The sequence below is a fragment of the Emydura macquarii genome, unplaced genomic scaffold (genome assembly GCF_026122565.2).
Source record: "Emydura macquarii macquarii isolate MOO-44397 ecotype Brisbane River unplaced genomic scaffold, CSIRO-AGI_Emac_v2 contig_1027, whole genome shotgun sequence".
Taxonomy (NCBI): domain Eukaryota; kingdom Metazoa; phylum Chordata; order Testudines; family Chelidae; genus Emydura; species Emydura macquarii.
In genome coordinates this window covers 12,893,142-12,919,164 of record NW_027131164.1, presented here as the reverse complement: position 1 = coordinate 12,919,164, position 26,023 = coordinate 12,893,142, and the positions used below count along the sequence as shown (strand labels likewise).

Here is a 26,023-nt window from a genome sequence, read left to right as displayed (position 1 = left end):
GAATTGACCGCCAGCATTGACTCTGGTGTAAGATCTGGAGTACCAATTGATCTGGGGTAAGTGGCTGATCCCTTGGGACTCGGAGCAACATGATGTGGTGTGATTTCTTTGTTTAAATGACCACTTTATCGTGAAGTTCAGTTTGTCTGGGTGGCAAGATAGGCTGGAGAATCTAAGGTCACAATTGTTACTGGCTTGGTGAAATCTAATAATAGAACATACCACCAGTTTGGGGTGTCTGCCCTTGTTTTCTGACAGTCTGCTCTGAGATAGTGGTGAGCCACTCCAGACAGCATGACACACTCTTACCTGAAAATTTGTATTCAATTCTGGTCATCCAGCTTAAAAAAAAAGAAAAATAGACACAGACACAAGTGACAAAAATGATTAGAAGTATGGAGAGACTTCCATAGGAGGAGAGATTGAAATGATTGAGGCTGTGTAGGTTAGAGAGATGATGAAAAAGAGGAGATATGATAGAGATATACAAAATAATGAACAGCACAGAAAAGGTCAGCAGGACTCTCCTACTTTATCTTCTCAATTATATCTGAACATGAGGACATTCAATGGGAAGGTAAGAGATTTGGCATTTATAAAAGGAAATACCTTATGCAGTGCCTAACTACTTGGTGGAACTCACTGCCATAATATATATTTGATGCATACAATTTTGGAGGATTCAGGAAAGTTATGGCTATGAATAATGTGAACATGCACCATTGTATTGGATAGGCTACATTTTTACAGAAGACCCTTATGTTTCAGTTTCAAAACATCACTAACTCAGGGGGAGTAAAGAAGAAATGTCCTCTTGGGGCATTTGAGCCAATGGGAACACACAAGAGGGGGTAAGCTTCACTGGTTCCTAAACTGATGACATTTGGGGAGGATGAGACCCTCCAACAAGGGAGTAGATTTGATTCTTCCCTATTTCTTGGCTTCATTATATTGTGTGGTGGGTGGAGGGGCAGTACTTGAAGTGATCCGTGACACAGCAGTGGTTTTCACTCTGTGATCCGGGGAGCTCTGGGTAGCCACAGACTATGTTTAAGATTGCCAAAGGGGTCAGCACTTCCGTGCAAAATTTTGTAGGGGTCCACAAATAAAAAAAGGTTGAAAACCACTGATCTATGGAGTTCAGCAGCTCTGGGGAGACAGGAGTCCAAGGCAGCCTCTTAGCCACCCACCCTGTATCCATTTTTATTTTTACTTTTCCCCCCTCTGCAAACACAATCGGGGGGGACCTACGGGGAGGGAGAGGCCCCTCCTTTAAAGGGGGGGAAGGAGAACGGACACTCCTGTTCAGAGGCAGGGCAATGCACAAAGGGTGAGCAAGGGACCGAACATAGGCTTAGAGGACAGAATCTTGGCGGGACGACACATGGTCGCGTCCAGCTGCGGCCCTGGGAGCCAATTGAAGCGCAGGGAGAAGGTGGGCATACAAGGAATCGATATAGGGAAACTCCCGCGCGCGTAGCACTGAGGGGCGTGGCCTGGCCGAGGTTCTGGCCAATGGAAGCGCGGCAGGATCGGAATTTTCGGCGGCTCCCGCGTTTGCGAGAATTCGGAGAGGGGGGAGGAGGCGCGTGACGCGCCGGGTCTCTGACCAATGGGAGAGCAGCGGGGACGGCGCCGTTCGGGGCTGGCGGGGCGCCCGGCGCTGTGATTGGAGGGCCGGGCGTTCTGGCGCCAAGTTCGAAGCCGATATAAAGCGTCTCCGGGCGCGCCGCAGATTCCCGCACAGTCCGAGACCAACCCTCTGCCCGTCAGAGCCGCCAGACTCGAGCCTCCGCCGCGTCTCAGCCGCCGCCCGCAGCCATGATTCCCGCCCGGACCCCGCTCTCCGTCCGCAACGAGCAGCCCCGCCTGTCGCCCATGAAGAACCTGGTTCTGACCGACAAGGAGAACACGGTGAGTGCCCCGGGCATCCTCCCCCTTCCCCCCCCCACATTGCCCTCCCCCCCGCCGGCCCCTCTCACCGGCCGCTCTCTGTCTCTCCGCAGCCCCCCACGCTCAGCGCCACGCGGGTCCTGGCCACCAAGACCGCCCGGAAGATCTTCCAGGAGGCAGACGCGAAGCCGGTGAGTCTGGGGGTGGCGAGGGCGGGGGGGGGATGGTGGCGCGGCTGAGCCGCTCTCGGGCGGGGGGGGGTGGGCTCGTCCCGCTGTTCTCTGGTTTGGCGCCAAATGCTGCTGTCCGCCAATGGGCGGCTCCACCCCGCACTTGCGCGCTGTTCCTTCCCCCATCCCCCGCCTTGGGCTTTCCCTGCCTTTGCTTCCTCTCCTGGGGTTCTCCCTGCTCTTCCCCCCCCTTCCTTGGGTGTCCCTTCCCCACCGGCTGGAGTGGGGGGGGGACCCTTTAGGGCACATCAGCAGGTCTTCATGGGCCAATGACTGCACCCCAGTTTAGTGCCCGTCGGAAATTACCCGCCGAGCGCATTGTTCTCACACATGCCATGGGCAAGCCCCAGCCCCTTTCTCAGACCTAGTCCCCCTCTGGCCTTCCACAAACCAGTTTTAGTTTCCTTCCGTCCCACAGCCCCAATTTGCCCCCTAGGGTTCAAGTTTTAATGACACATCCGAGCCCGCCGCACCCTTTAAAATGTGGCTACCTCCTTTCCTCCGCACTCGCCCCCTTCCCCTGAGATCTCCAGCAGTGGAGATGCTGAACTCTCAATGTTTCCTGTTGTGCTTTCATTAGTTGAAACCCAAAGCAGTGATCCAAGCGCCCAGCAACCTGGAAGATGAGCCACTCCTACGGGAGAATCCCCACCGGTTTGTCATCTTCCCCATCCAGTACCATGATATCTGGCAGATGTACAAGAAAGCAGAGGCCTCCTTCTGGACAGCTGAAGAGGTGAGGGGGGCCCCCCCTGATTCTAGCTCTACTCTGGCCTCCAGCTCATAACTGAGTATATTTTTCCTGTGGTGTTAAGTTACTTGCATTGCAATAAAGTCAGGGCTCCAGTCATGAATCAGGACCCTGTTATATTTGTTGCTGTACAAACAACAAAGATGAGGTGCTGTACAAACAGAGTTTACAGTTGAAGCCTTTGTCTACACTTGAAACTGTGCCACTGTAGTGCTTCAGTGTAGACCCTACCCCAAGTGGTGTTAGCTAGCTCCATGGAAGAATTCTTCCTTTGACCTAGTGCATGGGAACTTGCATGGCCTGTGCTGCTCAGAGGAGTGGATTTTTCACACCCCTGACCAATGTAGTTAAACCAACCTAACTTTCTAGTTGACCTGGCCTAAATTTGGTAAGAACCAGCAGTGACTGCTTGTGTTGCCTGACAAAGGTTAATTTATATCTAATGTAGGATTAAATAGCTTTGAAAAAATGAGTTGTTTTATAAACCAAGCACAGCTTTCCATGGTTGTAGGAACCTATTAAACTTCATAACTTAATTTACTGAAGAGATATTTTAGTTCACAGAGCATTAAGAGGGGATGCTTATTACACACTATAACACTTGGGCTGGCTCTAAATATCTTATCTAGACCCCTGAATTCTTGACCATGATGAAATCATAAGTGGCTGCTTTTGTTCTTCAGGTTGATCTTTCCAAAGATATTCAACACTGGGAGTCCCTGAAGCCTGAGGAGAAATACTTCATTTCACATGTCCTAGCCTTCTTTGCAGCAAGTGATGGCATTGTAAATGAGAATTTGGTAAGCATGCAGAAAAGCAGTCCTAAAGTTGAAATCGTTCAGGTAACAAAGCTGCCCAAATAAAACTACATATTAATGAGATGTTTGGGATACTAGGCTAGGTGGACCATGGGACTGACCCAATATGTCCATTCTTCTGTTCACTTGTTGAGCTATTCTGCTCTAAAACCTATTATCTTTAATCCTTTTTGGGGAGAAGAAGGTTGCACTTAGCAAAGCACAGATTGCTCCTTGAAATAGGTCTCTTGTGGACTTTTTCAGAACCGAAGTTTTCCATATTGGGAGGAAAGAGGATGGTTTTATAGTAAGAACACAGGATTTGGGGGTCTGGAGACTTCTATTTCTGGCTGTAACATGAATGCGTTTTGGGGGGAGAGGAATAATTTTCCCAATCTTGTTTGTTTCTTTATCTATAAAATGGTGGGGTATTTGTTTATAGGACAGTTGAGACTGAAGTAAAATTTGTACTGTGCTTCAAAATCCTTGGATATGAGCTGCAGAAGTACAAAATACTACTATAGCTCTGTCAATGCTCCACTTCCCTGTCCTGGATTAAGCAGAAATGGGAAAATTGTGCAGCGTTTTTCTTATGACCACATAATCAAAGGCGTTAAGATGCGACAATGCCAGAATCTGACACTCCTGGAACAGAGGAGGCTATTGTTCTAATGCACTGCCATCAGCATAGCTTCTGAACATTAAAATATTTGGCGGGGGGGTGGGTGGTAGAGCAAAACTGGAGATACTTGTGTGGCTTTAATAGTGCTAAACAACAACCTGTTAGCTGCGTAATGCTTTCAGCAACACTAATTGGTTTCTCCTGTAGGTGGAGCGATTTAGCCAAGAAGTACAAATAACAGAAGCTCGCTGTTTCTATGGTTTCCAGATTGCTATGGAAAACATACATTCTGAAATGTACAGTCTGCTTATAGATACTTACATTAAAGATCCGAAAGAGAGGTTAGTATCACAGAATGAAATAGTTCTGGTGGGATCTAATATTGATATCTTTGTCTTAATATTAAAACAATACAGAAATGACGAGTATTTAAACTAGACTGGTAAGCATGCTGTAGAGAACAACTTTGCAGACCTATTGCAGAACAGGAACCTGCAACAAACCATCCCAGAGGCTGGACTTTAAGAGATTAAAAGCAAAACAGGTTTCACGTCAATCAGTGACAAATGAGTGCGTAAAACCAAAAATGTGAAGGGTGGCATGGTCCGTCTATAGAGACACTTGAAACTGGACTAAACTCCAATATGAGACCCTGGCATTGGTTAGTGGATGAGTTAGGTGATCTAGAACAGTTTCTATGGGAACCATTACAGCTTGTATCTTTGAACTTGTACACTGAAATCTCAGCTATTAAACTCATCTTCCCAGGTAATGGTTGACTATACTTGCTGTGTGGTTAAACTGAAAAATTAAGTATTACCACTGTTAGCTAGTTACAGCTATTTCTCATCCAGTCTCTTCTAAGGTGGTAAAGCATGCTCATTTTGGACAGGTACCTATACACAAAGCTGGATGCTTTAAAATTTTGCCTTTGAGTTATTAAAATGCTAATACCCAATTCATACTAAAACTAAACCTTACTCTTGGGCTGCTGTAAACTCATGAAAGTGAGCCTGAAAGAGGACTTCAGAAATAAATGTGAAAATCAGAGTTTGAGTTCTACAGTTTTTTAGAAAGCTTATCACAAGATGACTTTGAAACCTGCAGTTTGATCTGCACCAAAATGTTTGGCAGCCCTGTAAACCCCATGGGTACAGTTCAGACTACAGCAGGGATTGATGCACTGGAATCTCAGGATAGGGGTGCTGTGTTGTCATAAAGGGGTAAATTGCTTAGATGCAGCATGTCTATGCTGGGATTTGCATGTCGCTACATGGGTGCAAAAATCCCTAATGTAGACAATTCTTACATACTGGCTTAAAAATGTGCTGGGTAGTTGCAGGTAATTCAGGCTAATCAACGACGCTTGTTATGACAACTAGTTGCAAATACCTACTGCATTGATTGCTGTTTTGACTTCCACTTCTAATGTACTATACACTTTCCAGGGAATTTCTTTTCAATGCCATTGAAACGCTGCCATGTGTTAAAAAGAAGGCTGACTGGGCCATGCAGTGGATTGGGGACAAACAAGCAACATTTGGTGAGTGCAATTCTGAACTGAGCATTTACTGGATGCTAAATGTATTTCCTTTCCTAGCAAGAATGAAGCCTTCAATAGCCATGCTTCTCCAAATACCAAAGGATAGTGTGGCCAAAAGTGTGCCTTCCTTCTGGAAGAAGGGTGTAGTCTCAAATAAAGCAAATTCTCTTCTGAAGAGGATCCGCTTTGCCCTGCTGGCATGTTGAATTCTAACTGGTCTATTGTGACAAGTGTCTCTAGTTGGTGGTATGTTTTCTGCAGCTGCTTTGAAGTATGTATTGTTTATTCCCTCTAAGGAGCTATGCTTCTGTTGGAGGATGTAATGTTTCATCTCCTTTATGGACTCTTGATTGCCTCACTTGGTGGCTGGGGGGCAATTTAAATTCCCATTATCCCCTGAGTATTAAATCTTTGCTCAAGGTCTTGTCACATGTTCTCAGACCAGTTAGGATTCTGACTTGCAGGATTTCAAAACAGACTAAAGTAAATGATTGGAGTCTTAGTGTAACATGATAGCATTGGGGGGTCATGATTCTACCAGAAGAGAGGTCGAGGTAAACTGTAATTGAATTGCTGAAGCTAGACCAGTTGAAGCCAACATGTTAAAACTACCACTTACAGACTTGCCTCATCAGCTGCATGGGTAGGAAAGTTGTTGGGGTGTTTGGCTCAAAAGTTGACTTTACAGTTCAAGACATGCAACCTACCTTCCAAAGCAGGGCAGCAGCACAGAAGAGAAGCTGTCCCACACTTGGCTCTCAAACATAAAAATGATGAGGGAAGAGGATGGCTGGGCCAAATGAGTGGTGGTGTCCTGGTACATGAGGGTCGCAATGACACTTGTGGAAGCTAGAAGTAGTTGTGGCTTCTGCAACAAAATCATGGCCTATTATTTTATTAGACTTACAACATAGGTTATTTAATCCTTTTTTTGTAGTGAAGACAAGGTCTCGGTCTCAGTCCCAGAGAGACTAATACACTTAAGCAGCAATACTTCCCATTCACAAATCTCATGAATGGAGAAAACTCTGCTTTGAGTTTTAAGGCTAGGTAAACATTAACTTTAGTGTGAAACTAATACTGAACTCTTTCCTGACAGGAGAACGTGTCGTAGCTTTTGCAGCAGTGGAAGGAATCTTTTTCTCTGGCTCCTTTGCATCCATCTTTTGGTTGAAGAAGAGAGGGTTAATGCCTGGACTCACTTTTTCTAACGAACTTATCAGCAGAGATGAGGTAAGAGCTAACCGTATTGCAGTCTCATAATATGCTACAAGATACAAGTGACCTTATGTTTCAAGACAACTATTTATAATTCTTATGAACTGTCTGGTGTTCAATTAAATGGGTAAACAATATCTGGGGATAATAAAACTTGAATTGAGACAGTGAGGGAGTAAACTGTTTCCATTAAGGTGGTGGTTGGAGGGGAAAGCCTAGAGTAAGAAGGCTGCTCACTGAAATTTTGCACTTTGCCTCAATTGAAAAGCCAAGGAGGAAACTACAAAGTGACCGATTTCCTCATGGGAGAATCATCTTGGACTTTGAGTATTAAATGGTGTCTGGTTTGTGGGGTTTTTAAATGTGCCTCTGATTAAGAGGTGTCATTTCTAATCCATGTTTCTGAAATATCTTCAAACTCACCTTTCCAGGGTTTGCACTGTGACTTTGCCTGCCTAATGTTCAAGCACTTGATACACAAACCATCAGAGGAAAGAGTACGAGAAGTCATTATCAATGCTGTCAAGATAGAGCAGGTAATCAGATGTTCCTTGTTTTGGGTAGTAAATACTCACATTTTAGCATAAAAGGCGAGGAACTATCAGGGCATGACATTGCTTTTGATAACTGTTTGTATGCTAAGGCCTTCTGTACTAACCTCCTCTCTTTGTACCTGCAGGAATTCTTGACCAAGGCACTGCCTGTAAAGCTGATTGGCATGAATTGCACTTTAATGAAACAGTACATTGAATTTGTAGCAGACAGACTTATGCTGGAGCTGGGATTTAGCAAGGTAAGATTTATAAGCAGTGCCTTTCAGAGGAAAATAATTGTATTAATTTGATGTTTCCTATGAATCTTAAATATCTAAAATGGCTGCCAGCATTTAGTTAATGTGAGCATCTTCAACTCCTCACCAGTAGTCAGGATCCTTCTAGCCAGTTAGTCATTTCCTATGGTCTTATGCCATCATGGCCTAGATGGGGACCTACACCACCATCCCTGATATGTAGTGACAGGCAGATAAGCAGTGTGATGGAAAGAGTGCAAGAGCCTCTGCATTTGCCTCTGTAGGAGAGCAGCAGATGAAAAGGCATAAAGATGTGCAGCACCAAAGGCATAGGAGGGGTAGGGGTTTCACTCACAAAGTAGCAAACTGAATTTGCATTAAGCAAGCTCTTAAATTACCTGTCTTATTCCTAGTCCTTGCTCCTAAATTGGTTGGTGGTTTTCATGCCACTCCCAGATCTGAAAACCCATTTGTGATTAGAATTCTTGTTTTTCAGATATTCAAAGCAGAGAATCCATTTGACTTCATGGAGAATATCTCTCTGGAAGGCAAAACTAACTTCTTTGAAAAGCGAGTAGGAGAATACCAGAAGATGGGAGTAATGTCAAAACCCACGGATAACTCTTTCACTCTGGATGCAGACTTTTAAGTGAACTGAAACCACTTAAGATACGATGTGCATGCTCTGCTGTTTGAACAAAACATTACTTTCAATATATCAAGTCACATTGTGAATTGATATTGTACTAAAATCCCATGTTTGCAGAGTGTGTGGAATGGTACTGTTTTGAGGAGGCTAATATAGCTACAGCAGTAAAATCCTTTCATTAGACATTGCCAATGGTGTTAGTTCATAGAATACTTAGATTTTATAACAAGTCACTCCACTTGAAAAATCCTCAGTTCTTGAAGTAATCTCAAATGCCATCCTCCTGCAAGGGGAAGGTTACAGGTATCACCAGCTCCTGGAATTTCTCTAACTGGAAGTACTTAAGAAAGGGTGGTCTTAAATTCAATTTGAGAGAATTGGCTCTTGGGTGTTTAGTAGAAAACTGCAGGAGAAGCTACATGACCTCACTGCTTCTTAGCAGGTTTTAAGTTTACTATTTTTAATGTATTGTACATAAACCTGGCACTTTAATATTAAAAAGAAAGAACTCAACTTGTATTCTTGGCAACATGAATATTGAGACATGAGTTATACTAAACTTTTCGACACAGCATTGCATGATAACCTTTGTTTTTATGCTTGTATGTAACTTAAAAGGATCAAGCTTTGAATGAGACCTGTTGATGATCTTGACAGATCTGTAAAACTTCTGGCAAAGTGTAGAAACACATTTGTATGGAAATTGAGAAGCTTATTAAAAGTCCAGTGTTTTAGGTACTGGAAAAATAACATTCTTGTGCTGCTGTCCTCTGCTTGAAATCTAAGCTCTCTCTCTTTTGGGAAATACTATTTCATGAGTTTTTGCCTGTTTTTAGTAACTCAAATGCTACTACGGTTCAGAGTCACAGCCAACAGTCTTCACTAGATGCGCAACTCTGAAGGGCAAAGCTGTGTAAACAGCTTCCTTCATATATGGCATTATTCCATAAAAGCATTTTGTCCAAGGTAGTCTGCAAAACAAAAGGTGGTCATAAGTGGCTATCCAGTTGATAGAACGCCAAACCCACTGCTTAAGTCTTAGTTTTGACATCTGGTATCTAAAGGGTGTAATGATGCTTAAATTTATGTGCCTCCACTTATTCAGATTGGAGCTCACTGAGTAGTCAAAGCTGAAATTGTACACACGCACTTAAAGTCTTAAACCACTAAAATATATGGTGGCTAAAGGGAAATAAAGCTTTTGTTTATCATGGTTGGTCAACTGTCCAGGTGAAACATGGCTTACCTGCAACAGTCATTACTTTAAAGAAAACATAACTGTTCTAACTATTCACTGGCTTACATCAGGGGTAGTGCTCTGGTGTAAGTCATTTCAAATGAGTGCCAAAGATGAAACAGGCTGGCAGAAGTATACCAGTGGGTTGATCATAGGCAATACAGGAAAAGTTGCTGTTAACTATCTAAAAAGCACCGAGGAGAAAGTGAGATGTGAGTGCCTTATTAAGGAGGATTGTTTTGCAAGAGGCTTCTCTCCATCCTACTTCTAATAGGAAATCTGGCTGAAGCTTCCTCTTTGCAACTAAAGAACATGTGGCACTTCTTTTATTTCTTGGAAGAGAACTTCCATATTGAAAATTTAGACCCCAAGTACAACTGGCAGAGGCATCCAGTTCTGAGCCAAGAGTACCCTATTTTGAGGTTATAAAAAGCATCTCCAGGCTTTCAAATTAACGGAGTGAACGATCACAATGATCTTTGCTCTTTACTGCTGAGTGTACTGAAGTGAGTGTGTGAGACTGCTTTTTTCCCCTGGGATCCTGAAACCAGCAGGATGTGCACTTTGAGGCTGTCCTGGTAAGCAAAATCATGAATAAATAAAAGCACGGTTTGGGATTCAAAACCCAAGGCAGCAAGTCTTAGATGGTTTCAGACAGCCATGTGGCAGCAATATTGGTAACAGGTCAGTGGTTCCAGTGGTCTGAGAATGGTTGGAGATAGGAATAAGGACATGAGTATCAGTTGCAGCATCTTTAGTTGCTTGTAGTAGTTATTCTAGCCTGTGCTCATTTGTGTAGCTGGTTTTTAGGCAGAATCCTTGCTGAATACTGATCTGAAGGAAACTTAATTGAGGATGGATTTACCAACAATCCTAAACTTGTCTGACTGAGTAGCCAACGATTCTTTGGTTAGGTGGGTTCAGGATAAGGCTGCTCTGACAATATGGTGCTGGGTGTTGAGGTAAGAGTTTAGGTAGGTGGAATGATTTGAGCAGTAAAAGTTGAGAACGCCTACAGAAGTCTAATGGGAATCTAACCTGGACTATGGTGTGGTCTAAATGCAAAACCTAGTTCTAATAAGGCTTCCCCTAGAAATGCTATCTTGCCAACTCAATAATTTGGAGACTGCATGAGAATAAAGGCAAGAAAAGCGCTACTCTCTTGCCTTCTAGTAGGTCTGTATGGAGTTAGAGAATGCTCTGCCATATTAATGTGGCAGTGGGAATTTATTAGGACATTGGTGGCATGAAATCCCCGGGGCTGAAAATGTTTGCCAGAGAACAGTGGATTTGGAGTGGAAGTCTCTCAGCTGTGGGGTTCCCTACCACCAAGGATAGGATGAATCCAAATCTCTTATAGAGATCAAAATAGGAGTCCTCCCTTTCAATGGGCCTGCTGTAATGATGGCTGCAGATGGAGTTAATACTTTTTTCTTTTTCCCCCATGAAGACAACAAAAAAGAACATCGGTTAAGAATGGATCATAAAATGATTGACTGGAAAAGGATCAATGTTACTCTTCGTTACTAATCCATTGCTTAGATGCTATGGATAGGCCTGCATTACAAATGCTTGCAGATTAGAGAGAAATTTGATCACTTCTCTGGTCTTGAGTAAGAATCAATATGGTTAGTTTATCTCCTACAGAGACAGCATTGTCAGTATCTGTTCATTTTTGTTTTTTGGCCAGTAATGCAAATCAATACATCTTGGAGTGGTACATATGAAAAGTTTACTCTGTGGAGGATAAGCCCTTCTATTCTTTTAACTTTCCACAAGTGCTAACATATTTTCCTTCTGCTGTTTAGCACAGAGGTCCATGCCCAAGTCCCGATCTTCCACCTGCTTCCTTAAAATACTTATCCACTGTAAAGAGATTACTTTAAGTCTACTGAAATGAATGGAGGTATTTGCCATTTTTGAATCTCTTAAATGTCTAGGCTCCTGATGGTCCCTCCTGACCTTAAGTTATGCGTCTGAGAACTGAATGCCTTTTTTAAAAACCAGACTAGATATCTAGAAAAAATTAACTTGGCTAAGAATTTTCTTGATGCTTGTGAATAGTATGTGTTTGCTATTTCTTTAAACTTACTTCCAGAGTTGTGAAGAAGTGCGATGAAAGCTGTAGTTCCTCTTACGTGTATGTGAATTGAAACAGCTATCTAGTAGGGGTTCTGGCACAGTAATCACTTCAATAGAAAGGTGAAGAGGATGGTGGAGGAGAAATACTAATGGATAAAAAATATGAACCACTATTCAGGGTGCTAACATTTGAAGTAGTCATTCATTTGTCCTGAAGAATTGATCCATAACAAGTTAAAATGTGCAAATCTTGGATCAAAAACTAATAGCTTACTAGCATCACAAAATTTAAGAACAATGACTTTTAAGTCCACTTTCTTGTATAGAAAGCATTTTTTGGGGGTAATATTTCATATTTTTAACTTATAAAGTATGTCTTAACGGGTGCACGTAAGAATTTTTAAATGAGCACATCTTTCTCAAGCGAGATACTGAGCCTTTGGTGATGTGTAGGAGTAACTCCAAAAATCTAATGGTAGCTTTGTCCTCAAGAAGAAACTGTAAGCTTAAAATGTAATGATGGGAAAACAATACCCAGTTTTCTCAAATTTCCTGGAGTGATTATGGCAATTTGTGCACAGAAGAGGTCAAAGAACAATAGTTGCTGTTTCATATTTGCTGCAAGGCACAATAAACCCTGCAATTCTAAGGGCATATTAGGAAACTGGTGCAATCCCTAATGGTAACCACTTCCTTTTCACCAATAAATGTTCTGAAACTTTTGCCTGTCTGAAAGAGCTGAATGAATTCAGTTGTTTGCATTCAAAAACTGCTTTTCACTATCAGCAATGGCTTTTCTAATTTTAATGCATTGAATTATCTGGCAATTTTTGTATTTTTTCTGGCCTAGCGGGTTAGAGAGGAAAATGCGTCTGTTAGAAGTGATTTTAGAGTGGGGGAATATCAAGTATGGCCCGAATCTGCTTAGAGGAACTGGTTTTTATTTATAGCAATTTACATATGTCACATTTAGTTTGTGGTTATGGAAAACACTCCCGGTATTGATGAGACAGAGGCCTATTGGATCATTGATACCATTCCCAACACAGGACAGAATGTCTCCACCTGAAGGTTAAACAGACATGGATTCTCTGCCTGAGTCTGCAGAGGGACTGAAACAATAACTAAGTGGTGTTAACTGCCTTCATTCATATCAGTGGGGGTAATATCCAGAATCCTGATGAGAACTTGTTTGTTTTAACTATTTCACTGTTTAGCAGAAACCTGGTAACACTTGGATGATGGAGAAATGAGTTTGGAATGGAGGGCAGAATACCCATTCTCCTTCCCCTTTCCCCACTTCCTCTTTAATCTGATCATAGTTGATCTTATACTGGATTTCAATTTGGAACTGTATGTGAAGCTTTAGTTCTAGTGCACTGGCAGACTGGTGGAGTTATGGTTTTGATAGCTGCTGATTGTTGTAGACAGGTAAAGGAATCCCCAGGTTACCAAGCACCACGCAGAGAAAACAGTTTCTTAACTACTTACAAGTTTATTTGGGGCCAAGAGGGTGTGGGGTTTTACAAGGGAAAAGGAACATCACATATAACAGACTTATCTACTTTCCTAAATAGGGGGACTAAAGCAGATTAGAAGGATAACAAGACACAGGATACACTAATTAACGATTAGATGATTTCCAATAGTATAATTAATTAATGTTAATTATACCTGAAAACTATAACAAGCATGCTATTTAAAATCTTACCACCACGAGGAACAGGGTCATGACGCCTGGCCAATGGGGGGATACGAGAAACGCTCGGATTCAAGACCCGGACCGGTTACACTCGACTCGACTCTCGCCCAGTAGAAGACTCGGGGGCGGGAAGGGAGGCAGCAGCTTCAGGCGTGCAGTCTGGTGGGCCGACAGCTCTCTTCAGTCAGACCCACCGAGATGCAGCAGTGTTTATGCACTCGGGCTATGTGCAATATTCGTAACAGCTGATGGCTGTTGGGCGATAGCTGCTGATGATAAGGTGACTGACTTTCACAGTATGCCTTTAAATCTGATGGACTAGCATATGATTTTAATGAGTATTCTGTACTCAATAGGGGAAAAAATATGATCACAGATAAATGCACTATAATATGCTAAACAACCATAGTCAAGAATGTTTTGATTCACTTTTTGCTAATGGAAATCATCTGAGACATATCAAAGATGAGCAAATGCAGTACACAGCAATACTGAGTCTTTTGTGTGCAATTATTCATTCATTTATGAAGCTTCTTCAAATATTAAAAAAAATGCGGAAAAAAAAGCCTTGGTCTAAATGGCCTCGTAATTCTCTTTATAACTATCTTCTGCTTGTTCTCTGGCTGTACTATAGTATGTAACTTATCCCACGAGCAAGATTTGCTTTGTTCATTAAATAATTTTTAGCAGATTTCCTCAGAGGGAGAGACTCCCTTAGGGAATTACTGATTTAGGGATGCTTATTCTTTGGAGCTGTTTGGAAAAATAAGCCCCAGAAAAACCTTAATACAAAGCTGCTTCACTAATGGTATGAAATCACTGCCTGCCTAAAGGGGAAGGCTCATGCTCTGTGCCTTTTACTGTGGGACACATACTGGCACCTGTGAGAGGCAGACATGAGGATTGAGCAGTGAGACCCCTGAGACAAATTCTCTCAGTAACTTGTGTGCAAAGCAATTTTGCCTTTGTGGGATTGTAGGCACATAGAGAACAGATATAAATCTAATGCTGGGAACCTGGTCAGTTCTTTGCAGAAAAGTGGGTGAGGTTGGGCTTGTCAAACCTTGCCTGGTGATACTGGTCTGTCTGCTTGTTCACTCCCCCCCCCCATTTCCTCCCTCCCTCCACATTGATTGGCATGGTTACATGTTGCACTGGGTGAGTCTCATAAGTTGCTGATACACTTGGATGACATCACTGGGCCAAAGCCAGATTTATTTGTATACTCTTCTCAGTTAGGTGCCTGAATTCCTTGTTGGATCAGGCTTGTATTGGTGAATCCTCTCCACCTTAGGCAAGCACTCTAGAGTAGTTGTAGGTGCACACAAATTCAGCTACTCAGAGGAGAGGTCATGGAAGTGTGAGCAAAAAGAAGTATCAGGTGACTGAAGCCAGTTTGCCGAATCCTGGTTCCACAAGCGGCACTGGACACTGGTATGGCTGGTTCTGGTGGGACAGAGCTGGCACTCTGGGCCATCTTTTTTTGCCCAGAGAGTGGCGAAAAGCTGGTAGGCTGGGTCAGAAACGCAGTCCATTAAATGTCCCATCTTCATTCCCAAAACAGCTCTCTCATTGTAACACTACTCCTGACACGTTCTCTGTAGGGACTGAATCCTGGGACCTCGGGATCTAAAAGCATGATCCGCTACAATCTGAGCTAAAGGACCAGGCCAAAAACTTTTAACTGTGCCTTAAACTTTCAATGGGCTTCAAAGTCACTTGGGCTAGATTTTCTAAAGCACACAAGTGTCTAACTTCCATTAATTTCAAAACCCCACTGGGTACCTGTTTGTGTCTGTAAGTGCCTATACCCCTTTAACAATCCGACCCGTAGGCACTTTTGAAAATTTTATCCTGATCCGTTAAGTCAGAGGCAGACGTAGACTCAAACCTCTGTGTCCCAGACACTGGAAGTGGGGCGCAAAGAACCACACGTAAAGCATGAGGTTTCTCTAGGATCTACTTACAGCCTTGCTACAACAGTCAGCATCCATTGCCCATATTGTCCACATAGGTTAACTGTATGGAGTCACCTAGGTTATAACTTGAACTCGATGTCAAATTTTCAGTAGAACCATTTTCCGTTGGAAAACACTGTCATCGAAATGGAAATGTTTTATGGGAACATATCCACTTTGATGGAAACATTTTGAAAACCATTTGAAAAGGAGATGGAGTGTTTTGTTCACTCATTTCATTTGGACTATTATATATTTAATATTAGACTAGTCAACATATGCAATTAGTATTAGGTCTGACATTATTCAGTCATGACTTTTTGAGAAGGTCATGTTGAAATTTCTATATCAAAACTTTTCAGAATATCTCATTCCTGGAAAATTTTTAATTTTTGGCTTTTCGCTTGATTCTGGCCAAAAACAAACTTTGAAATGTTTTCCAGTTAGCTCCAATAATAATAAGCTGGTTCTGCAGATGGTAGTGTTGAACTGTACAATGGACCTATGTGTAGCGGGGAAGAGCTTTTGAAAAAACTGAGGTGGTTAAAAAGCTAATTTGTATGTATTTGCAAAGACGACATTCAAAAGGGGCAGCAAGAAATGGTGATAAATAGTGGAAATCCTGTGGAGTTAGATCATCAGATGAGCTTTTGCAAGCAGAGTTTAAGAAAAAAGCTTATTAAAAAATGAACATTTCACAATGGACAAATGTTTGTCCTTGTTCTATTTGTCTTTTCTAGTCATGAATTCCTATTATGCTATTTAAATGCACTCTCTGCTAAAAGGAAGGCTAAAGATGTAATTTACTTCTGAAGGAGTAGAAATACCGTGGTTTTGGTAGTGGCTTTAAGCAAAATACTATGAAGAGTTATCCAAATGCTTAATTACATTCCTGTTTTTTCAATTACAGCTTTTGGAAACTATCTCCAGTTCTACTGATGTTATAACTATCACGTTTAGTCTTTATAGTAGTGCAAATAGCATATGTACCTTGTGAAAGTATAGCCTGATTTTAGACATTTTAATCTATAATGCTTAGAGCGTTTTATTTCCAAGTTCATGCTCAGACTGGCAAACAGTCAAGAAACTGCCTAACAGAATCACTTTTTGATACAGATTGTATAAAAATGTTATCCCTTGTCAAATTTAAAAGCTATTTTTTACATGCTAAGTAGTCTAACTTTGATACATTTTTAAATCTTTCAACCTTTGATCATATTTATTGAGAGAAAGTACACTATTCAAGAATTATATGCAAAATAATAGACTGAGTGGATTGAAAATAAATACATTAAATAATATTTAAAATAAAATATTAAATATAGTTCTTTGAGTGATTACTCATGTCCATTCCACTATAGGTGTGTGCACACCGCCGTGCACGGCTACCGGAACTTTTTTCCCCTTAGCAGATCCCGTAGGGCGGGCTCTGGTGCCCCCTGGAGTCCCACGCACATGCCACGGTATATGAGGCACTGCCGGCCCTACGCCCCCTCAGTTCCTTCTTTCCGCCCTTGGCGGTTACTGGAACTGCCTGTGCTTCCATTGTAAGTGCTTTATTCCCCGTGTTTAAATGTTAAACTAGGATTTTTTGTGTTAATTAGTTAGTTAGATGAGTAACTGCTGTAGTGGTAGTTAGACACTTGAAGATAACCTAGCTTAGCTTTTTACTGGGAGCAGGTATGCTCTGGTGTCATGGCTTCAAGCTGTGCGCTCCGGCGGGAAGGCTTTCCTGCTAACTGACCCCCACCGCCTAAAGCGCGGGGGCTAGCGCGTCGTAAGTAAGAACAGATCATAAGGCTTTCAGACCTCCAGAAAATCCAGCTGAAAGCCCGGCTCACGGAGCCCTGCACTGGCTCCGAGCCAACCGCTTCGCTGCGGTATCCAGCGCACCGCCGGTACAGAGAGCACCGTCGGCACCGACCCGACTCGGCAGCGTGGAGACGGAAGCACTCAGACTCCCCCCACCGTCAGAGCAGGCAGGGTGGAGCACCAATCCGCACCGAGGTCAGATCATGGAGACCCGCTGCTGGAGCCAATGTCTCTAGCCAGGGAGCCTCCTGTGACTTGAGGAGTGGGGGAGCCCCTCGGTACCTACTGGCTTCAGTGGCCGAAGGGCAGCAAGAGCCTTGTTGGCCTTGAATACGTCGTTGCTGCCCATACCTCCACAAAAGAGAAGGGGCTGGCGTTAAGGGGAAGCCCACGTTGGGACCCCCTGAATGGCTCAGGAGATCCCTGGTACAGGGAGGAAGATCTCCTGCAGACCGGTTTCCTAGGGTAGAGCAGGAACACTCCCCTAGAAGTCATCCCAGGTTGCAGCCGTCGGACAAACCTGCATCGAGGCAGAGAGCGAAGTCGCCCGCCCGAAACCGGTCTCGACCCCCCCGGCACCAGGTGAGGTCCATCCCACCACTCCGGCACTGAAGAGTTTGCTAGCAAGTACGCGGCGCTGATCCCGGTCACCGGAGACAGTCTTGGTACTGAGGAGCTGGGCGGTGCAGAACCCGGTAGCCGGAGACAGGCTCGGCACCGAGGAGTTCGCCCCCCACGCTGAGACAATGATGAACCCCCGGATGCCGGAGACAGACTCGGCACCAAGGAGTTCGACCCCGCACCAAGGCAAAGCCCGGATGCTGGAGACAGCCTCGGCACCGAGATCTCGCCCCGTACCAAGGCTGCGCCAACTCAGATGCCTGAGACGGACTCGACACCGAGGAGTTCGCCCCGCACCAAGGCCGGGCAGAGCTGGTCGCTGAAGCTTGACTCAGCACCGAGACGCATGCAGAGTGCAAAAAGTCCTCGGTGCAAGGATGATGCTCGGGTCACCCCAGCTCACCAGAACATTGTCTGTATGCCTGCTCCGGCCACGGCACCCACAACGAACCTGTTAGTAGAGGTGGTCATCATCGAGGGGTCGCTCTCTGGAGCAACGATACTGCACAGTAAGAGGCTTTGGTCAGCCCCAGCAGTGGTCTGTCAACGGTGCCTCAGTGTCCCTTTGGGGATGCAGCACCTAGGTCAGCCACCACCAATGAAAGGTGCCAGAGCCCCAGGCAGATGGCCTCAAAAGCAATGGCCCCAATAGCCGTCCCCCCTCGGGAAACTCCTTAGGCCCCCATACAGCCATTGGGGCCATTGCTTTTGAGGCCATCCCTCAAGAGTGTCCCTCAGGGATGCAGTCAGTTCCTCAAGTACAAGAAAAAGGCCACCATGCACCCTCGGACGACAACTCGGCCCCATGGGGAGCGACTTCTGTGGGGACCGCCTGTCGGCGGGAAGAGGGGCTGCAGCCTGCAGCCCCCCCCCCCTTCTCCGCCAGATGAAGCACGCTCCAGAGCCCTGGTTGTTTCTAGGGCACTCCGGGAACTGCTCAGGAGGTAGCCTCCACCTGAGGGCTGGAGGTGAAGGAGCAAAAGGGGCGTCAGACAACCTTTAATATGCTACTAAGGGGCTCCACAGAGTGGTAGCCGCCATGGCCTACAGAGGGGCACCCCACATAGTGAGGGTCTCGTGGCAAAACCCCTTCCTCCGTATCCCGATGCTGAAATGAGCCAAGAAAAGTATTACACCCAGCCAAAGGGTTTGAATACTGTTCACCTCCCCGCCTCATGTCCCTGGTGGTGATTGCTGCCAGCCACAGGGATAGGCAGGGCAGACAGGCTCTACCGCAGACAACCAAGGCGAGTGCAAGCCAGACTTGTTTGGAAAAACTTTATTCAATAGCTCTACCAGAAAGTGGAAGGTGAGCCCCTGGGGGACTCAGTGAGCTGCTTTGCTGAGGCTCTGCCCGGCAGCAGACGCTGAGCCTGTAGACCATTGCAGAGCAGGGTACAACGGGAGCTAGAGCAGTGCTCCTGCCACCCTCAGTGGCTGCCTATTCGGTGGGCAGAGCCATTCCCTCTGCCATCAGCATGCCCGGAGGTTAGTGGCTGCAATCCCAGGCTATCCCGAAAAGATCCAGCAGCCCATCAGGGGCTCTTCCATGGATGGGTCAGCCTTCTCTTCGTTCGCATGGAGGCGGAGCTGCATGGTCTCAGGGACTCCTAGACCACGCTCCATTCCCTGGGCCCCTACGCGCCACAGACCTTCAGGTATCAGGCAGGTCTCCAGGGACAGCAGCAGCGGAGGTGCCAGCCACGGCCGTCTACTGACCTACGGGCAAGGGGACACAGTCAGGGGGTCTACGAGATACCATCCACCCTGACTGGCTCCTTAGGCCCTCAGTAAAGGTCCTCTAGGCTATGGGGCAATCGGAAAGGCCCTGGTTAAGTAAGGGCAGCACCCTAGCCTATGCCCTCCTTTAGGCTTGGGTGAGCCAGAAGGCCTTTGGACCACTGGGCCACTGAGATAGCTCGGCGAGCTAGGGACCCCGGTCATCTCTTCTCCCCAGCCCCTCGACGCAACTCCCTTCCTCCCTCTCAATGGCAATTCCACATCCAAGAGGTCGAGGCTGCCTCAGCCAGGAGCAGCGGGACAGATCCCGCAGGCGATGGCGGAAGAGATCATACTCGAGGTACTTCCTCGTTCCACTCCCCTCCCCCCAAAAAAGGGGGGGATTTGAGGACGGTGACACACCTATGTCATCGCACAAATACCAAACAAGGGGCTCAAGTCTCACATGGTCCCCCCAGCTCCAGTAGTGGAAACAGGAGCCTCACATGCTGCCCTGGATGTCAGGGACGCACATCCTCAAGGTTCCTCCACTTCGTAAGGGTGACTCCCTCTAACGCTTTACGGCTTACCCTGCAGTCTGTTACTTGGCTGAAGGCCTGGCAGGGGTAGCTGTGCGCTTGACGGTGCTTGGTCCGCCCAGACAGGCCTAGGTCCCAAGCCCAGAGCAGGGTGAGCCGGTCAGGCGTTTCTTGCCACTAGCGGGGTCCTGCTGGTAAACGCACAAAGCCCACGTTAACTCAGGTGCAGCCTACGGAATGCATCGGCGTGACCGGTTGCTTCCCGGACCAGACCTTCTTGCCCCAGCCCTGCTGTGGGACAGATTTCCTCAGGATGGGCCACATATACAAACGCCCTACGACAACAGCCAAGGGTTGCCGACAGCGGATAGGGCACAGGGCAGCCTGCACCTATAGGGTGAGGCTAGCTAGCCTGATGCTTAGGCCACTTCAGTTACGGCCCCGGATATAGTCCGAGCAGGCAGCTCATACACTGAGGAGCTATGATCCCCTCTACTTCCCACACACCCCCCCCCCCCCCCCCCCCAAAAATAATAACCTGACAGCAACAAGCCCTAGCCTCCTGAGTCTGGTGAACGACCCCTCGGGATGTGTGAAGGGGGTGTTCTGTTCAAGGAACAGGCTCCTTCAGATACCCTGATAGCGGCCACCTTGAGCAAAGGGTACAGTGCCGTATCAGTGCTCACCTCAGCTTACAAGGCGTCTGCCAAGGAAGGACAGGCGTTGGCACACTGATGAGAAGACTTGCGAAACGCTCGCAGGGCTTGTGGAAGTTCCCCCCGCTTTATCGAAAGCAGGGAAGTACAGGTGCTGGCAGTCAGGGTAGCGACCATGTACTACACTGACTGGCGGCAGGAGCCCATTCATCAGCCTTATGAAGGGAACCTATCGGTCCTTGGGACCTGGCAGTGATCACCTCCCAGGGGCGAGGAACAGTGAGGAGGACCGCGTCAAGGAGTCACTCTTCCTCACCACGAGGGGTCACTGCACCTACTAAGGGCGTCTACGATCGTCTAGAGGGCGGTTTCCCCAAAGGGAATCAGTCTGTATCAGTCTGCAGCAGGAGGTGTCCACAGTGCTGCTCCTTCCAAGGTCAAGGGGCAGGGGCGCTCACCAATGCCATTCGTCCGTAGCGATCAGAGACCTTTATATTCACTCTCCCACCCTCCCCTCCTGCATACAGTCCTGCTCAACTAGGAGGAGCTAATCAGATGCCATCCTGATTGTTCCGGCTGGCCACGCCAGCACGGGTGCAGCGTGCTGCTGGATTTCTTGATCGCCTGCCTCGGTAGCCTCCGGGCTAGCGCGACTCCAGCTCCCAGGATCACAGTCACCTGTGGTGCCCAGACCAGGATCCCCGACACCTCGGGGACTGATAGATTGGTGGCTGAGAGGCGATGAGCGAGCCACTCAAAACAAGCCCCGTGTGTTCCGGTGGGTAGCAGGAAACCCTCCACTTGGCCATGTACCGGGTTAAGTGGAAGTGACTGTTGCCTGGAGGGAGCAGTCCCAAGATACTGTACCCAGTCTCTCACCAGGGGAGGTGATCCGGGAAATACTTGCCGCAGCTAAAGCTCCAGGGACTGACTGTGGCCTCCCTGAAGTCCCACCTAGCAGCCATATCAGTCGTCCATTGGCCGCTGGAGTGAGGATTGTGGTCCTCCCGTCAGATGGTGGTTTGGCCCCTGAAGGGGGTGGGAGGCGCTATCCGTAGGCCCGCAACCCAGTGCTTCCCTGGGATCTCGACCTGGTCCTTCCCGGCCCATGGTGTCCCCACCCCCCCCGGAACCCAGAGTGTCAGGCCCTCTACTCTAGCCTTCCAGAAAGGTGGCCACCCTGGGCATATTTACCTCGGCAAGGAAGGTCTCCAGGATCAGGCCTCTGACCCCAGAACCCCTCCCTTATACTGTAGTCTATAAGATAAGATTCAGTGAGACCACACCGGGCCCCCCGGCCCAAGATTGTTGCCCAGTCTGATTGGACCAATCATATATTCTCCCCAGGTTTCCCCGAACCACATGGTTCGGAGGAGAGGAGAAGGCAGCACTCGCTAAAACGCGAGTGTGGCCCTGGCTTCTACATCAGGTGTACGAGGCCGATCAGGAGAGTGACGTCGCTCTTCCTCGCAGCATCCGACTGGATGAAAGCTTCACCGGTCTCCGGCTGCTGCAAATTCCTTGGGAATAAATTCCTGCATCATGTTCAGCCATGAGCAGGTGAAGGTGCCGCTTCCGGATGCCACAGCTCTCCCAGCAGAGCTCAAGCTCCATCCACAGCCTTCATAGTGGAAATGCTAGGGGTGGGACATCTGTAAAACAGCTGCCCAGCTGGCGGTACGTACTTTCACGTCCCACCACGCCTCAGTCCAGGGCGTGGGAAGGAGTGGGCTTCAGCAGTGCTGGACTGCAGGCAGCTCACCCCTAACTCCGGTCCACCTCCAAGGTACTGCTTGTTAGTCACCTATAGTGGAATGGACATGAGCAATCCCTCGATGAAGAAAACAAGGTGTTCTTCGAGACAAGAAAACTGATGTTCTTCGAGATGTGTTGCTCATGTCCATTCCACAACCCTCCCCCCGTCTCCGCTGCCGGAGTTGGCAGAATGAAGGGACTGAGGGGGCATGGGGCCGGCAGTGCCTCATATACCACGGCATGCGCGTGAGACTCCAGGCGACATCAGAACCGGCCCTACTAAGGGGAAAACCAGTTCCAGTAGCCATGCACGGAGGTGTGCACACACCTATAGAGGAATGGACATGAGCAACACATCTCGAAGAACAGCAGTTACTGGTAAGTAACCTTGTTTTATGCAAATATTCTAATAGATGAGATTCCACCACTGATATCCTCAAAACACATAAAATAGCAGTTTGAGACAGGTTTGAATGCTCATATAAACTATCGTGATTAGCTTGGCTGTTGTGAATTCATCAGATAGCTTTTGGGGGGTGGCGGGGGGGGGGGGTGGATTCTGTATGCCTTGCATAGGAAAAGATGTTGACATCAATGTTTTATCGAAGGGAGCCGTACAGGAATGGGCCCTTGGAGAGCTATTCATGGAACTAGTCTTTCATCCTGTCTACTTTAGAGAAAAGTTATCCCCAAGCAGCAGATCCTTCGGTTAGATTCCTTCATAGTAATTTCATTTTGAATGATTCTCTGACAGCTACTCAGCTCTAGGCTTGTTGAATCTGTGTGGGGAGGAGGGGGCAGAGGAAGGGATTGTCCATATCTGCAATCTCCCCATACATAGCATATGTCTACTCTGCAATTAAATATCTTGCGCTGCCCTGTGCCAGCTGACTCGAGCTAAGGGGCTCCGGCCAAGAGGCTGTTTAATTGCAGTGCAGATGGTTTAGGCTGGGACTGCAGCCGGAGCTCTGGAACCCTCCTACCTCACAGGGTCCTACAGCCTGGGCTTCAGCCTGAGCCCAAACCATCTGCACTGCTGCAGTTACACAGCTCTTAACCCAAGCCCCGTGAGTGTGAGTGAGCCAGCCATTGGTTTTTAATTGCAGTGTGGTTTCCTCATGTGTTCTTGGTTCAAAGTGCCTTACTGCAGCTGGCTTACTGTTTCTTTCTGTTTCTCCTTCTTCCGGGCCCCTTACGAACTGCACAGTCCACAGTTTTTATTTTTCTTAAAAACCTATCCCTCTTGGGTGGGGTCTACTTTATTTAATCTTGCTCAGTCGTCAGTGGCCGGGGCATCCGCTGTTCTTCTTCCTGGTCCCTTTGATTTACCCTTCACCAGTTCCACTCAAGCTGGCAATAAAGTCTGTCATGAACAAAACTCATGAGTATCTCTCCCTGGTAGTCCAAAACAAAGTCTTTAACCAGTTTTAAACTGGCTCTGCCCCGCCTGCCTAAGGGGGCTGTCTTCCCTCCTTTGATTCAACCACCTCTCCCAGGCTTTACTTGGCTGGAGCTCAGCCTCCTGATTCTGGCTTTAAACTACCCTGGGGTCAAGATCTTCCCTGCAGGAGCCTTTCTCACTCTCACTCTCACCTGATCTCTCTCCCATGTGGTTCATTCACTAATCAGGGCTAGGCCTTAAAGGGCAAGCCACCCTGCTACAGTGACATACCTGCTGTGAACCATGCTACAAAGTACCTGTGCCATTGGGAAGGTAAAACCTACATTGCATCTGACAGGCTCACATCTGGTGGGTCATGTTCCCTGACTGTCTTTGATGAGCAAGGATTTGTTCCATGGGCCAGCTAAGCCGGTTTTTAAGGAAACTCTATTATGGAATGAGTTAAACCTTATTGAAACTGATTTGTGAATGCACCCTTCACTTAAGATAGATGTAAGAGACAGTTAAGGGGCCACACCTAAAACAAAGCCTAATAGAGTCTGCCCAGAAACTAGCACCATGCAGACAGACGATTCCTGTGTGTGTGTGTGTGTGTGTGTGTGTGAGACAGAGGACACAGAGACTGAGAGAAAAGTTTGCGGGGGGGGGGGGAAGGGGAAGGCAGAAAACAGAGAGACTCAGAGGAGAGCAAGAAAGCCTGAGCTGGCTAATCCCCCTGCTTTTGGATCCTCCCACATTTAGAAAAGGAGGATTTTATACATTCCACGTAAATACATAAGATTGCATCACAGAAAAGACAAACCTCCATCATCAATTTCTACTTCCAAATGGAACAACCTATTACACCCCTAATTTTTGGCTAGCTGGTCAGGTCAAAAGGAGTATCATGCAACTGTCACATTCTGGAATGTGGGTTTCCTGCACGGATTGTATTCAGCAATAGTTTATTATAGCGCTTTCCACATTTAGTTGCTGGGGGGGAGGGGGGCGTGTTGTTGGAAAATGTGTGCAATTTCTTATGGTTTTACGCAAGATATGAAAGCAGAATTTCATCTTTTGAATAATGCCCATTGACTATGAGTTCTTCGGAAACAAGTATCCGTGAACAACTGGATATTCTGTATTGTGAGCATTTGCTTTGTGACCTTATTAACAGGTACATGTGTGAGAGAGAGATACATGTGTCTACCATACCTGCTTAATTTCCCCACATCAGGACAGAGTTCTCTACATCATCAATTATGTCAACTAAAGGTTGAGATATTTTTTTCTACCTAAGATGCCATTTATTTTAACATATGCTGACACTGCAGAATCCCTGCCTTGGCTCCAGTGTGTCAGTGTGCCTTTCGGGCCATGCTACATTCCTTCTGTAAGCAAGATCTGAGTGTCTGAGTGGCACTCACCCTGCTCAGCTGCTGAAAGGGGGGCATGTTATTTGCATGGGTTTTGTATTTGCATGAGTACGATTAAGTACTCAGCATATTGCATAAGCACACTAGGTGTTGAGCATGATGGGAAATGGTCAATGTGTCTGGTATTGTGTTACAAGTCACTTTTGGGTTAACTGCAGGGGTAATGAAATGTTGTTCTTCGATTGTATGACCAAATGGCATCAGATCTGTGTTTAGCCTGTTCTGATAAAAAAAAAATTCACTCTCAACCTAACAGAGCCCAAAAAGGGTGGCGGATGGATGTTTCAGCATAGCAAGGGAGGTCAGAAGTCTCTGGTTGAGATTGCGCTGGTGCTCTCAGACATAAATTGATTATCTCCTCCCACTGTTAAATGGTAGAATTGATGATTCCTCTCAGAGTCTTTTGTTTGTTAAAAGCAGGGACATTGCTTCTGTGTCAGTGGAAGGTTTTTCAATGAGCTGAAATTCACGAAGAGCTGAATCACTAGAGAGACTGGGAAACCTTGACTGACAACCACCAGAGAGGTGCTAGCAGTGGGCAGCTCCTGCAGATGGTGGCATTGGTCAGTGCCAGCAGGAGCAACAGTGGTCAATGCCAGCAGGTGGTGGGATTGGCTGGTGCCAGCAGACAA

General features: G+C 46.4%; 1 protein-coding gene across 1 annotated transcript; it reads left to right on the top strand.

Moving 5' to 3' along the window:
* Nucleotides 1-1,744: 1,744 nt before the first annotated feature.
* On the top strand, nt 1,745-9,245 carry RRM2 (ribonucleotide reductase regulatory subunit M2). Its single transcript, XM_067544773.1, has 10 exons — nt 1,745-1,914; nt 2,007-2,084; nt 2,704-2,859; nt 3,558-3,674; nt 4,501-4,634; nt 5,742-5,836; nt 6,936-7,069; nt 7,486-7,590; nt 7,734-7,847; nt 8,341-9,245. Exons 1-10 carry the CDS (start codon nt 1,822-1,824, stop codon nt 8,491-8,493), a joined length of 1,179 nt encoding a protein of 392 aa, XP_067400874.1. The 5' UTR covers nt 1,745-1,821; the 3' UTR covers nt 8,494-9,245.
* The last annotated feature ends 16,778 nt before the right edge of the window (nt 9,246-26,023 follow it).